Raw genomic sequence first — 16,076 nt, forward strand, 5'->3', positions numbered from 1 at the left:
GCCAACTGATCCGAAGATGGGGAGGCAGAGGCAGCAAATGAGGTGACTTGATCTCATTGTGAAACGTAATGGCCAGATTTTCAGCATAGTTGACAAGTGGGTGCTCGGCTGTTGCGACCAAACCCATGATTGGATCCTCTATAATTTTGATAGCGAGGCCGATATTAGGCCTAAGAAGCCCGGTTCGGTCGATATGAGAAACTTTATCATTGGGCCTTGGAGCTTGTCCTTGGGTCGTGAATGTAATAGTAGGGTTGTCATTATAACCATGCAATTTTTTTAAGAATAATTCATAACTCTTAGTACTTGCTAATAGGTCAACAAAATTAGCAATGGAATATACCGAGCGTGTAGATGTAGAGAAGCTTTCAAAAGCAGTTCCTAACCCACAAAGGAACCAATGGAGTTTATCCATAACATCAACAGGATGACCAACTGCACTGAGTTGATCGCAAATTGCCTTGAAAGCATGACCATATTTGATAACCGGTTTATCTCCTTTTTTAGAGCACGAAGATTGTCACGTAGGTTTTGAACGCGCACAACCGACGTGTTACAGAACGCTGCTTCAAGGGCAGTCCAAATTTCTCGAGCATAAGTAAAACCAACAATGACAGAGAGGGCTTCTTCAGTCAAGGAAGCATTGAGAAGTATGGTAGCTTGTTGGTCATGTTTTGCCCAAGTCGCGTATTCAGGATTGAGAATCTCTTTATCAGAAGCTTTGATCAAGGGTGGAGGAGGGTTTAGGGTGCCATCGACATGTGGGAGTAATTCATGATATGTGATAATAGGTATCATTTGAGTCCTCCAGTAAATGTAATTCGAGGAGTTAAACTTAAGAGCTATCATAGGCGCAAGGCCAGGCATAAAAGGGTTCATAGCAGATGATGATGAGGAAGCCATGGATACAGAAGAGAACAAAGAGAACAAAAAGAATGAAAAACATGAAGAAGGAAAAAGATGGCAGAGAACAGACGTAGGGTTTATGAGATATATATGATCGGTTGGGAGCGAAGCCGAGAGACATTAGGAAACTCAACCAATTTGGAGATACGCTGAAACCATGAATGGATTTTGAAAAGTTAATTTCATTGCATAATCTCCTAAAACACTTTACAATATATAGACATGTCATTTACAAAAAAAGTACCTAAAGAATGTAATAATTATACACATGAACTATATAATTTAACTATATAACAGAAGGTAAGTGGAAGCTTATACCAACCAATTTACCAACATGACTATCCAACTAGCCAATATATAATTTGAACAACCACTAATGGGGTGGTGGTTTATTGGTAAAGGTAAAGTCTTTAAACATCTAGGTTTAGGAGAGGGAGGTCTTGGATTCAAGTCTCACAGATAACAGAGATTAAAAGAAATTTGTCATTAAAAAAAATAATTTGAACAACCATCAACTTTTGTTGAAAGTTAACTGTTTTTTTTTTTTTTTTGCAGAATTAAGAAAGACATTAAGTTTATTTATAGTATTACTAACACAATATTACTATGACAACTCGATCAATATAATCTATCACAAACATAAAGTAATGTTTACTAAAAAATTTACAAATCCTCACCATTTTTCATTTTTTTATATTTTTTGTATGTTCTAAACTTTTAATCATTTGCAACGCGGTGTAACCTTCCCTCTTGTCGTTAACCTGACATTCGAACATGATGCTTTCATGTCTCCTTCATTCCCTTGACGATTTAGATCGATATTCTCCAACAAAATCGCTTGACATGGGAAAGTCTTACTACAATCAAAGTTTATGGCTACTTCGGAATTACTTGTTCCTTTTATGTTCCTGTAGACCACATTTTGCATTTGTACCGCAGATTTCTGGTAAACAAGAGGATAAAACATCAAAAACAAATGAATTTGAGAATCATGTGCATAAATGAATTAATGAATGAGTAGTAACCTGTTCTGGGCATTCTTCTTTGCGATCACAATAGTTCTGATCCACTATAATTGGATTAGTCACATTATGCATTACGATGTTTTGGAATTTGATGTTTCTGGCATATCCAGACCCTCCCTGCATCAATCATAATAATTATTATTTTATTACGTTAATTATTGACTCTTGATTGAACTTTACTGCAATTACCAAAAAGCTTAATGAATTTCAAATAAGATGTGTTAAACAGTTCGTGTTTATAGACACATGAACACATTCTGACATAAACATGTCATTTTTTAAGCTGAACAAAAAATCGAAAATTATAACTGACACACTAAACTGAATATGACTAACATATCTACAAGTTAATACGAAGATGAGTGTTTATCAAGAATACTATTAGAAAAGTTGTTACTGAAAAGTTATACTTTACGCTAAAACTTTAATATCCATAAAACATTTGTGTTTAAACTCTAGACCTTGATACATATTTCACTTTTAACTTTTAAAATTTTATAATTTTCCCAATAGTTACGACATTGAACACCTTTTAAAAAATATCAAAATAAACGTGCAAATCCATGAACCTGCTTTTTGACCTGAACATGAATTATTTAACTAAACATGAACCTGCTTTTTGACCTGAACATGAATTATTTAACTAAAAATATTTGCAACTTTGACCTTATATTGACCCAAACCCGTCTGTGTTATAATTTAAACGGTTATTGGATTTTATCATCCTCAACTATTAGCTATTGGCCGCTACCACCTCCAACTATCACTTTGACGTCCGTCACCCCAACTTAACACTTAGTATGTTCTATTATCACGTCGTTAACTGATCATTAACTTTTGATCTTGTTACTGTACTTTTGGGGGTGTCATAGGGATCTTAGAGCATTCACATCCAACCCTCTAAAATTATACATACATTCCACTAAAAAACAACTCCTATATCAATATATTTCCACTAAAAACAAATACTTTTTCTCTCTCCTTTTCAATTAAATAATATTTTTATACCTTTATCATTACATTTTTCTCTCTCCTTCACTCACAACCACTTTCAATATATATTAAAAAATTATAGTGGGTGAACAGTGTCCCCTCAAATATACAGATGAACAGTAACATTTTCTCTCTCCTCCACTCACAACCACTTTTTATACTTTTTATATTTTAAAAACACCACACCGAGAATATGATGCCTTGGATGTGAATGCTCTTAGGAAGGTTTTAGGGATGTTAGGACACCCCCAAAAGTATAGTAACATGATCAAAAGTTAGTGATCAGTTAATGACATGGTGACAGAACACACTAGGTGGTAAGTTGGAGGTGGCAGACGTCAAAGTGATAATTAGAGGTGATAGTGGCCAATAGCCAATAGTTTAGGGTGATAAAATCCAATTACCCTAATTTAAATCCATAAACCCCTATTAGATTTATGTTGTGTTTAATTGTTTGTGTCCTTTTGGAAATTCACCACCCGCGTAAGAATTAAAAAATTATTTTTTAAACAAGTTAGAATAAAAATTAGTATTATAGAATATTATAGAATTATTTTTAAACAAATTAGAATAAAAATTTATGAATTTAATGTAAAATATAAAAGGATTAGGATTAAAGGTGGATTACCTGCCAACTTTTAATTCTGACTCCATTTGTGGTATTTGAAATTATTGCTTTATCCACTAATATATTTGACACTTTGTCCTCTGAATTGTTCTTTCCCAAACTTCCAATACTGAAAATACTTTCCAGATATAATTGTTTGATCTTGAAATAAATATATTCCAAACACAAAAAAAAATTATGACATGAAATTCGTTGAAGAAAATATTGGACCTGATTCCGTGACCTGGACCACATGTAAGTTTCCTAACTACAATGTTTCGTGATCCGTCTACGATTGAAACACAATCATCACCTGCAAATGATGTATTCCACAAAATCATTTATTTTTACAATATATATATATATATACACACACAAACATATAAAGAGGCTGGACTCGTACAAAGTCGTATTTCCATGGAAAGTGTACGAAGTCATCAAGGATGCAACGGGCGTATTTAAAATGAGGGTACATGAATCCGTTAAATTACGTACAATAATTATACAACGTTATAACTAAACAATATACAACATTATAATTAACATATGAACAATTATGCCATGTTATAATTAACATATGAATACTTACGCAACACGTATTGCTAGTTATCAACGTTTTTGTAAATCATTTTTTCCGATAAAAGTTATAGCAATTGTATACGTGCATTAAAAATAATAAAATTTTCTATTTTAAAGTATAATTTTTTCATATAATAGTTTTTAATATATTTCATCAAAAAAAAAACTTCAAAAGTTACATCAAAACAGAAGGTATAAATATAATGTAAAAAATAACTTACCTGTTTTTACCAAAGAATTGAAGACCTGAACATTTTGAGAAGCAGTTATGTGTATCCCATCAGTGTTGGGGCTATTAGCAGGTGCAATGATCCTCAGATTTGAAGCTCTCACATTTATTGAATTTTGGAAAGTTAAATGCATTTGCTGTGGATTTTTAATCCTTATATTATTTACTCTCAATCTTGTGCAGTTCCTAAAACTTACTGCCTGCAAATAAATTAATCTTTCAAATCCGAAATATTTCTTCCTCGAAATTCTATATTTTTTTTAAGATCACGGGATCGTTGTCGTTTTTTTTACTATGATATTTAAAAGAGTAAACTGCTAAAATGGTCTCCGGGGTTTGCTCACTTTTGTTACTTTAATCCAAAACTCAAACCTTTTGAATCTGTGTCCCTATGGTTTCAATTTTGTTGCCATTTTGAATCAAAATCTAGTTAAATTTTTTCAGTTAACATCTAGTTTTTTCAGTTAAAATCTGGTCAGATTTTTTTAAAATGTTATAATAAAACGTTAAAAAATCATTTTGCCCTTCATTAAAAGGGAGGAAAAGACAAAAAGTTGGATGTGAATTGAAAAAATCTGACCAGATCTTGATTTTGGATGAAAATGTCAACAAAATTGAAACCACAGGGACCCGATTTCAAAATGTTTGAGTTTTGAACTAAAGTGACAAAAGTGACCAAACCTTAAGGAACCATTCTAGCAGTTTACTCTATTTAAAATTAAAAGCTAATTGATATAGTGATATTAAAAACAACAGAAAATAGTTAAAAGGGTTATGAGCATACCGTTGGTGCACCGATGCAGGGCTGCAAATAAAGGTATTAATAAGTAATTAGAATATTTAGTCAAGAAATATTAAAAAAAAAAATCGTAATTGCAAACGTTAAAATATTTTTAAATCTTTGTGTGTTGATTGTTTATTTTTATTATTATTATTTTTTGTGTCATGTACGTTGTTACATATATAGTTTTATCCACAATCAGTGGCGGATCTTGCCCGTTGAACCTGCCAGGGCCGAAAGACACGGACACTAAAATTAGCACTACGGCCGAAAAACTTGCCAGGGCCGAACATAGTATATATACAAAATTTCGATCGAAATGCGGAAAATTAACACTACGGCCGAAAAACTTGCCAGGGCCGTGGCCCTGCCACGGCTCCACTAAGATCCGCCCCTGTCCACAATTGTATCTTTATATTTTGTTTTAATTTAAAAGTTATTTCAGATAATTTATACACATCGAAGATGTCTAATATCACTATTAAATAAGTTATTTACATCCAGAAAAGTATCAAGACAGACGGATTTGAATTGATGAATCTCTACCGATAATACTCTTAAAAATTTTTAGTGTTGTTGATAATCCCTCATTAAATTTTCTAATAGCTCTTCAAATCACTATGAGAGTGGATAGATAAAAGTTTTATTTTTAGTGTTGCTAATAGTGGTGCACAAATCGGGTTTTTTTAAAAACCGGGTTTCGGGTAGGATCGGGTTCGGGTAAGATCGGGTTTTAAAAAATCGGGTTTTTTTAAAAACCGGGTCGGGTCCGGGTCCGGGTTTTCTACCAAAAATGTATACCCTATATACCCGGGTTCGGGTAGGGTTCGGGTCGGGTTTTATAAAACCCGGGTATTATAATACCCTATTTCCGGGTTCGGGTCCGGTTCGGGTATTCATCGGGTAGGGTTCGGGTATGCATCGGGTTGGGAAAAAACCCGCATCGGGTTGGGAAAAAACCGCATCGGGTAGTGCGGTTGTGGCTGGAGAAGGCTAGACGAGTGATGCAGGTGGCTGGAGAAGGCTAGACGAGTGATGCAGGTGGCTTAAGCAATTGCATGTTGAGCCGAAAAAAATCAAATGAGAACAACCAGGACCAGCCATGCATTGTCACAAGATTTAGTGGGGTTTTGGTTTAGTTCTTTTGGGCTTTGAAAAGAAATATGTGGATTACATAATTTTGTTTATCATAAGAACTAGAAACCTAATACTTAAACAAGATTCATTACATCAAAATGCATACATAATTTTGTAAAATCATAAGAACTAGAAGTCTTAATGCATACATAATTAAACAAGATTACATCAAAATCGGGTTTTTTTAAACCGGGTTTCGGGTATAAACCGGGTTTCGGGTATAAACCGGTTCCGGGTTCGGGTTCGGGTATTTATAAAACCGGGTTTCGGGTATAAACCGGGTATAAAAAAAACCGGTTCCGGGTTCGGGTTTTAGATCAAATATGCATACCCGGTCTCTACCCTACGGGTAGGGTCGGGTTCGGGTATAAAAACCCCGGGTTTTATAATACCCGGTTCCGGGTTTTTTTTTCGGGTCCGGGTCCGGGTTCGGGTTTTTTGTGCACCACTAGTTGCTAATCCATCCGGTAAATTTTCTTTTTAGAGTTTGCTTTATTATATAAAATATATATTCTGAAATCAAATAAGGTCATTAGTTGTCAATCTGATAAATATATATATATATATATATATATATATAGGGTAATGCTAGACAAAAAACCCTAAAATTCTTAGAAAACTCTGGAAACCCAAATCTCCCCCCATTTTTACCCAACCTCCCGACATTTTTTTTTTTTTTTTGAAAAAAATTACACATGTAATATACATGTTTTAGAGTGTTTTGGGCCAAAAAAAAACAAAAAAGCGCCGAAGGGATTTTTTTAAAAAAAATAAACAAAATTCAGTGCCTAACATGTGTTAGACAAAAACGCTGAAAGTTGCTGAAATTTTTTTTTTTTTAAATTATCCCTTCGGCGCTTTTTTGATTTTTTTTTTGGCCCAAAACTCTTAAAAACATGTATATTACATGTGTTATTTTTTTCGAAAAAAAAAATGTCGGGAGGTTGGGTTTTCTAGGGTTTTTTATATAGATAGGGTTTTCTATCTAGCCCTACCCTATATATATATATATAATGTAAGTATCTATAGAAAACCCACTTTAGTTTAGAAAACCCGGGAAACTCAAAGCTCCCGATGTTTTTTTCTTTTGAAAAAATTTAAACATGTTATATACATGTTTTTAAGGGTTTTGGGCAAAAAAAAATCAAAAAAGCGCCGAGTAGATATTTTTTTAAAAAAATAAACAAGTTTTGGTGTAACACATGTTACAAATATGTCAGATGAATGTAACATGTGTTACACCAAAACTTGTTTATTTTTTTAAAAAATATCTACTCGGCGCTTTTTTGATTTTTTTTTTTTTTTTTTTTTGCCCAAAACCCTTAAAAACATGCATATAACATGTGTAAATTTTTTCAAAACAAAAAAACATCAAAAGCTTTGAGTTTCCCGGGTTTCTAAATTAAAGTGGGTTTTCTATACATCCTTCCCTTATATATATATATATTCTGAAATTAAATAAGGTCATTAATTGTCAATCTGATACTAGTAATTCAACCTTTGTAACACAAATATATATTATGTAATACCGCTACTTTATTTAATGTCAAAAAGCAATAAAGTTTACTAATAATATCGAAAAGAAAGTTTACTAATTTTTCTTGCCATATAAAAAATAATAAGTAATAGAACCAATAAGTTTATTTAGCAAAAATTATATAAGAGAATTGTTAGACCATAAAACATTAAAATGTATCTAGTTAACTATTATTAAAAAGAAAGTTTTTTTTTTTTTTGTTTAAAAAAAAAAACTATTATTTAACAATTTAAGAAAATCTTGGGTGCCACAAATAAAGAAAGTGATCATCGTATTTTTAAGAGTTTTTTTTTTATTATTTCGTTTTCCAATAAAATATTTAATCACTCAACTTTTAAGTCAACCATTTTGTTTGAAATAAATTGTTTGATAAAAATATTTAATCACTTAACTTTTAACTCAACCATTTTGTTTGAAATAAATTAACAAATAATATTAAATGAAGATATATGCGAAATAATAAATAAGTAGTGACAAAGTTACTCATAAATTAAATTATTACTATTGGTGATTTATTGGTGATTTAATTATAAATAATGAAAAGTGGAAAGTTAACCATTACATACTTGAGTTTCGTCAACTTTGCAAGATTTAATCCACCAAATTCTTCCATTTCCATTGATGGTTCCTCCACCTTCAACAGTTAAATCTTCAAGATCTTCAAACACGATCCAATGTCTTCGGTCTTTTTCGTAGTCTGATCGATGTGAAGAAGCTTTGATTGTCCCATAAATCTTGTTTAATTTAACAAAAAACCATAATTAAAAAACAAACAAAAAATATAAAAAAAAAATAACAACATTTAGTATCATCAAAATGGCATGAATTTGAAGTTACAAAACTTAGGTCACCAACTGATTTTGTTTAGCTCCGAGGTAAAATCTGACAAGGATTTGTTAGTTCTGGTCAGTTGTATGATTCATATTTATATTCGTTGATGACAATCGTGTGTTCGTTTATTTAATCAGTTTTCATAAACCTCAAGTTCAAATGCATATAGGATGTAGATGCATGCTAATTAGATACACATGCATACACACATATATACATACATGCATTTAATGTGTATATATTTATGTAATTACGAGGCGAACCTTGTAGCAACGTACAGGTTAATAGATAAGGATGTCTACATCAAGCCCAAGTTGGCCCGACATCCCTGACAAGTGCATGAAGAAGCCTCGTACACAAGATTTGCACTTTTTATATTTATGTAATTGCTGATAATTGTGATTTAGATAATTATGAAAGAATCGTTTGTAATTACCTTGACTTTCAAATTTGGATTACAAGGACCAGAAAATTTGATGGGCTTGAGATGATACACTTTGTTCTTTGGAACCACAAACTCAGTTCCCTTAGAAGAACTACAAGCACTCCTCCATGCTTCCCTAAATGCCTATAGATCAAAATTTAAAACCATTAAAATGTGACCATGAGAACATAGAGACAACATATATTTCATCATGTGTTTTGTTGCTATGGATTTGTATATCAAACATACATCAGAATCATCGGTGCCGTTAGCCATGGCTCCATAGTGATCTACATTGACCGGCCACGGCTTGAGGCTGGCTCGTGCTAATAGGTTTCTTGTTGGTTTGATAGGTTGATGGTGAGTTCCATAAGAAGAGCAAGAGAGGGTTGAACCCAAGATTGTTAGCAGTATAACCAAGTGCTTATGTAGATGCATTTTTTGGCTCAAAGGACCCACTTAGAGGATGGATATATAGAGAGAGAGAAGACAAGATGGAAAGCTATGGATTGGAGATTTTATGTTGTCATGGATATATGTGTATATATATACAGAGAGAGAGAGAGAGAGAGAGAGAGAGAGAGATAAAGAGAGAGATAAAGAGAGAGTAAAACAAGAAAAAATGATGGCTTTATTAGTTAAGAAAATGTGAATCATGATGGGGGTATGGAGTTAGAATGTAAAGTGGTTAAAGGCTAGCAATTACTTGAGGGACAACGTTATGTTATGCAATTGTGTGTTTACTTTTATGTTTCTAACTCTTTTGGTATTTTCAAAATAATAATTAATTTGTATATACCAATTAAAGTGATCTTCTAATCAGCAATAATATAGTGTTTTTTTTTTCCTTTTATCCATAAAAGAGGTGAAAACGTTAAAGTTGAAATGAGTATGTAATTGTTCAAAGGAAAACATATTTATGTATCATTTTTCACTCTCTCATTTTAAAGTTTAAAGGTTATTTACAAAAGTTTAATAAAAAAACATATATAACAATTAGTCTACTTAGTACTAACTGCCAAGAGGCTTCGGTCCAATGGTTCCAATGGTATTGATGAATTCTCTCAACTAAATGTTGAGAGAGTCAAATCATATTACAAGTATTTGAGTAGATTTTAGGTTTTTTGAAAGGCAAACAAGCAAACCATATTAAAGAAAAAATGCCATAGTCTAGCAAGACACTAGGAACGGCCAAATACAAAAAAGAACAAAAACAACACGAAACTACAAACATAACAAAGGAGACTTGACCCACACATTCTAACTAATCTCTTTGTGCTTAGACCTATTGGTGAAGAATTAGAGACTATGTTATTTATTATTTAAAAAATAAAAGAAACTATGCTATTAATTCTGTATAGATGATCAATATTTTAATCATCATATCAGTAATAAATTCGCTCGCTTTAAATGTTCCAATTAGTTCATTTCAAATGATTTGTAAATAAAAGTTTAAGTTTTACTTTAAAAATATAAAAGATGCGCTAAATTAATGTCAAAGTTAGAGAGACAATAATAGTTATATATTTTAACTAACAAATCACATATACGACTTAATGTCAAAACTAGAGAGACAATAATAATTATATATTTTAACTAACAAATCACATATACGACACTTGTGGTCAACTCTATGTGGGTGGACTTGCTAGTTGATCTTGTATGGAAACTATTTAATTGTAAAGTACCTAATTTTTTAATGAACTTTGGCTAGTTGATTTTGTATGAAAGTATGAAACTATTTTAATTGTAATTTACCTAATCTTTTAATGAACTTTGAATATAAAAGTCTAATATAAACTAAACTAACATTTTTTATTTTTATTTTAACTAAACTTTATTATATATCACAAAGGATGATTTATTCCTGTATATTTTATCCTACAAACATTTATATAATATTAGTTAGTTTCGGCGTTGTCGCTATTATAAGCAATTAGCTATTAGGCCATGGAGTGTACCTTAACATCTAGGGTGTTAACAATGACATGGCATGTTAAACGGCATTGTAAACCACTCCCTTCTTGTGTTAAGAGGTGTTAAAGGATTATATGTTAACATGTTAACATCACGTTAAGAGATTGTCTTAATTTGTTTTCCTTTTTTACACCCAAACCATTAAAAGTTTTTACACTCAAATCATTAAAAGAATAAAGTTAAGGGGATTAAACTATTTCCTTGATGTGAGGTAAAGTGAAATGGAGAAAAGTAAGTGATGTGCCACCTAGGTGGTGTTAGAAAGAGTTAAAGTATACCCAAAGACATTATATATAATTATTTTACTTAATGTGTTGTTTTTATTACTTTGAATGCAAATCAAAGCACTTTTAGTTTCTAAAATTAGTATTAATTACTAAGGTTGTTAATGAAGTTCAAATACTAGATTAAAAGTTTGTTAGTTAAGTTCAACTAGTATTAAGCCTCTCGCATTGCAGTAGGAGCATAATACCGTGCTAAGTAGCACCAATGTTACATCACGGCCAGTGAATACCACCATCGGAAAAGCTCGTATAAATAAATAAAATAAATGAAAAAATAAAGTGAATGAAAAGAAAACAGTCGTAAAAACGTCCAATCACACACATGAAACGTAAAATAAAGAAAACAAAAACTAAGTTGATAAAGACCCGGGCGTTGCAGCGGGACCATTATATAAAAAATAGGCGTAAAACTATTGAATCACACGCGCATGTTGCGGCGTGTTACCTCGCAAAATTTAGAATAAAACATAAAAAGAAAAATTTATAATAAAATGAAAAGTATAGGGTTCAAAATTGAGAGTGAAAAAGTGTTGAGTTTAAATTATAAAAAATGTAAAAGTATTGGGTTAGAGTAAAAGTAACAAAAAAACGAGTAAGATACAACCAAGTATTTCAAAGTTACAATTAACAATGCAACATAAAGTTGCAAATTAATATATACTTAATTAATTAATTAATTAATTCCTAAATTAAAAGGTGTAATAAAATCTTCAATGAGACATCCAAATCAATAGATCTGGAGTTCAAATCATTAAGTATTGATATATTAATGAGGAACAGGATTAGGAGAGAACGCTTCAAAGTGTGAGAACATTGAGAATGATTCTCAGCCACAAGATCTTAGTGGTTTGTGGCTGAGATTGATGCGGTGACATTTTAGTAAATAATAGGGGCCTTGGAACTACCAGAAGGGGTAAAATAGGAAGATCCAAACAAAGGTGCACATGCTAATTACATGCCATTTTTCCCTTCATATTTAAACGATAATAACTTTTTTATACATGATTATTTGTCTAGCTAATTAGACAAATTCGAACAATATTTGATTTGTTATGTTATTTTGATCCATTCTGTTGGTTGTGAAACGTGGTTGATGTTTTTAGACAATTTTATGAAACTTGATTAAATTTTTATCGAAACAATTAATATATATTAATATATACTTAATATAGACTTAATTAATTAATTAATTAATTCCTAAATTAAAAGGTGTAATAAAATCTTCAATGAGACATCCAAATCAATAGATCTGGAGTTCAAATCATTAAGTATTGATATATTAATGAGGAACAGGATTAGGAGAGAACGCCTCAAAGTGTGAGAACATTGAGAATGATTCTCAGCCACAAGATCTTAGGTGGTTTGTGGCTGAGATTGATGCGGTGACATTTTAGTAAATAATAGGGGCCTTGGAACTACCAGAAGGGGTAAAATAGGAAGATCCAAACAAAGGTGCACATGCTAATTACATGCCATTTTCCCCCCATCATATTTAAACGATAATAACTTTTTTATACATGATTATTTGTCTAGCTAATTAGACAAATTCGAACAATATTTGATTTGTTATGTTATTTTGATCCATTCTGTTGGTTGTGAAACGTGGTTGATGTTTTTAGACAATTTTATGAAACTTGATTAAATTTTTATCGAAACAATTACTGTTGTGGATTCTCTTGAGCAATCTGATTCGCTTAGTGCTGCGCCCCGATGTTTCCGCCATTGATTGGGGTGTGACAGATTGGTATTAGAGCCATAACTATAAGGAATTAGGAAAAAATAGGAATGCTTTGCCCTAGTCTATAGTTCTAGGAACTTTGACTCTTATTTGTTGTTTAAAACTTATGCATTCTACCGTACATGCTTCCTAGCAACACTTCCCTGATAAACTTACAAGCCTTTCCTAAGGCTAACACAATACACACTTGGATGCTTTGAAAACACTCTTGAAACAAAATCGAAACGACTCATCAAAACAGGGGTGATTCCCGCCTTTGATGTCGACTTTCGCTCAGCAGTGTTTATATTTTTGCACGAAATTTGCCCTCAAGTCAGGAGTGACATCCAAACCTTGAAGGGAAATCTCCATTTCATATTCTAATAGGTCTTATCTTTTGATAAGTACCAAAAATATTAGGGTACGATGTTACCAAGTTAGATGTGAAACTCACATCTTGATAACTAGTCCCACTCTTTGATTTTTAGCCTCGCCAAAGTCTCGAAATTTCCCAATCGATTAAGGACGTGCAGTGACCAAAAGGACAAATATCGTAGGCCTAACATCGATGAACGTATTTGTCTAAGTAAGCCAAAGCATGTTGCCTTAATTCGATAAAAAAGGGGTTCGATTTACTTTGGTTCGTCAATGTTTCTCTACCCGAAACAATCCTATGTTTTATGAGCCTATCTTTTATGTTGCCTCGATTTACCTACGGTTTTATACTTGATACTTTGTTCGTTTCGAAACTTTTACACAAATCGCACTATCTCCGCAATCTAAAACAATAATAATAATCTCCTAGGAACGAACTAAATTTATGATGTTTTATTCATTCGTGTTATACCACATGGGAATCTTGATTAAAATATATGAAACATGTTGAAACGTTTTGTGATGTGTGAAACAACTTGAGTCTTTATGCAATCATGTGAAATTTTATGCTCGTATTCGTGAAACTATATCTAGGCATTTTGATCAAGTCTCACCCGATCCTTATTCTGACTCTTTAGATGTCATCAAGTCGTCTCTCCAACCCACACAAGAGGTCAAAGGCCAACACTTAGAAAAAGATGTTGTCTTTTATGGCCGACCAGATTGCACGCATTGTTCCCAAGATTGTCACTGAAATCCAAGGATCAAACACTCCTCCCTCCTCTGTTGACTCTAAAGCAGTCCAGCCTAAGCCTGTGAGCTTCAACTACAAACACTTTGTCTCTTGCAACCCTAAGATTTTCACGGGCAGTGATGGGGTGACTGCAATGCTGGAGTGGTTCGATAGCATAGAGGTTACCTTCATCAACAGTGAATGCCCTGAGCATTTAAAGACTAGGAGTGCAACTGGCGTGTTTCAAGGCAGAGCTCTGGAATGGTGGACAAATAAGAGAAACATCCGCTCAAATGATGAAGCTTATACTTTACCTTGGGCAGAGGTTAGGGAGATGATGATGATGGTGCTCGAATTTTGCCCTCCGCATGAGCAACAAAAACTTGAGGATGAGTTCTAGCATCTGAAACAAGTGGGAGATGACAATTTGGCTTACACTACCTGTATTAAGCAACTCAGCATCATCGTGCCACACTTGGTATCTACTCCCAAGCGCATGATCACCAAGTACATCCATGGGTTACCTCATGTTATGCGTGATACCATTGAAGCAGCTCAGCTTGAATCCATCGAATAAGTTTACCGTCTTGCAGCAAGTTTGAATAACAACTTGGTTCGTGATAAACAGTTTGGAAACTCTACTCCCTCAAAACCAGCTAACTAAATCACTCAGGAACCAAGTGGCAGCAAGAATAAGAAACGAAAGTCTCAAAATTCTGGTTGCAACGCAATTGTCCCTGCTACAAATTCAAACCCTGCTAGCAATACTATTGTGCATACTGCTACTCCAAACCCTCCTGCTCCTGAAAACATCAAGAAGTCATACACTGGGGTTCATCCCAAGTATGCCACTTGCAACTATCATCATCCTGCCAACTCAGCTTGCCGTCTGTGTACCAACTCCAATCGCTATGGTCACACAACTCCTTACTACCATCAAGCCAATCGGGTTCAGCAAGCCCCACTAGCTTAGCCAGCTCAACCAGCTCAGCAGAACCCCAAACCAGCAAACAATGTGAGAGCATGCTACAAGTGTGGAGACACTACTCACCTCCGTCCCCAATGCCCCCTGCTGAATCAGGAGCAACAGCAAGCCGCTCGAGTACGAGCATTCAACATCAATGCCAATCAGGCACGTAACGACAATGACGTCGTTAATGGTACATTTCTCGTTAATAATCTTTACGCTTCGATACTATTTGATACTAGTGCCAACAGAAGCTTCGTGTCCTTAGAATTTTAATCTTTGTTAAATTGTGCATGCTCTAAACTACCTAAGGAGTTCTCTGTTAAGATTGCCGATGGTAAGTCGATCCTAGTTGATTCTATTCTCCGTGGTTGTTCCCTGACTCTTAACGATCACGTTTTCACTATCGACCTCATACCCATGCAATTGGGTAGTTTTGATATCATAATAGGCATGGATTGGTTGCGTAAGAATCATGCTGAAATCGCTTGTCACGAGAAGTACGTTCGTTTACCTCTCCCGTCTAGTGATACCTTGCACATCTATGGAGACGACCTTCTAGAGGACTGAAGTTGATGTCATGCACTCAAGCGAATAAATGCTTACATAAACAGTACTTTGCCTTCTTAGCCCACATAGTGGAACAAAAGGGCAAGGGAAAGAGCGTAAGTGATGTTCCGGTAGTGTGCGATTTCCCTGATGTCTTTCCTGAAGATCTTCCTAGTCTTCCTCCTCCTCGATCTATTGATTTTCGTATTGATCTCATACCTGGTTCAACTCTTGTTGCCAAAGCTCCTTACCGACTTGTACCCTCTGAGATGCAAGAATTATCTAGTCAACTGCAAGAACTACTCGATAAAGGCTTTATACGTCCAAGTACCTCACCTTGGGGTGCTCCAGTGCTATTCGTCAAGAAGAAGGATGGTTCTTTTCACATGTGCATCGACTACCGTGAACTTAATAAACTCACCATT

The 16,076-nt window shown here is 33.7% G+C and overlaps 1 protein-coding gene across 1 annotated transcript; it reads right to left on the reverse strand.

The window, feature by feature from the left end:
• Window positions 1-1,463: 1,463 nt before the first annotated feature.
• On the reverse strand, window positions 1,464-9,578 carry LOC110872273 (polygalacturonase QRT2). The gene is made up of 9 exons (XM_022121049.2): window positions 9,299-9,578; window positions 9,062-9,193; window positions 8,361-8,528; window positions 5,124-5,144; window positions 4,332-4,539; window positions 3,763-3,844; window positions 3,553-3,661; window positions 1,932-2,048; window positions 1,464-1,849 (listed from the first exon to the last, which is right to left on the reverse strand). Exons 1-9 carry the CDS (start codon window positions 9,485-9,487, stop codon window positions 1,628-1,630), a joined length of 1,248 nt encoding a protein of 415 aa, XP_021976741.1. The 5' UTR covers window positions 9,488-9,578; the 3' UTR covers window positions 1,464-1,627.
• Between the last annotated feature and the right edge of the window lie 6,498 nt (window positions 9,579-16,076).

Source organism: Helianthus annuus, chromosome 1 (genome assembly GCF_002127325.2).
Source record: "Helianthus annuus cultivar XRQ/B chromosome 1, HanXRQr2.0-SUNRISE, whole genome shotgun sequence".
NCBI lineage: Eukaryota > Viridiplantae > Streptophyta > Magnoliopsida > Asterales > Asteraceae > Helianthus > Helianthus annuus.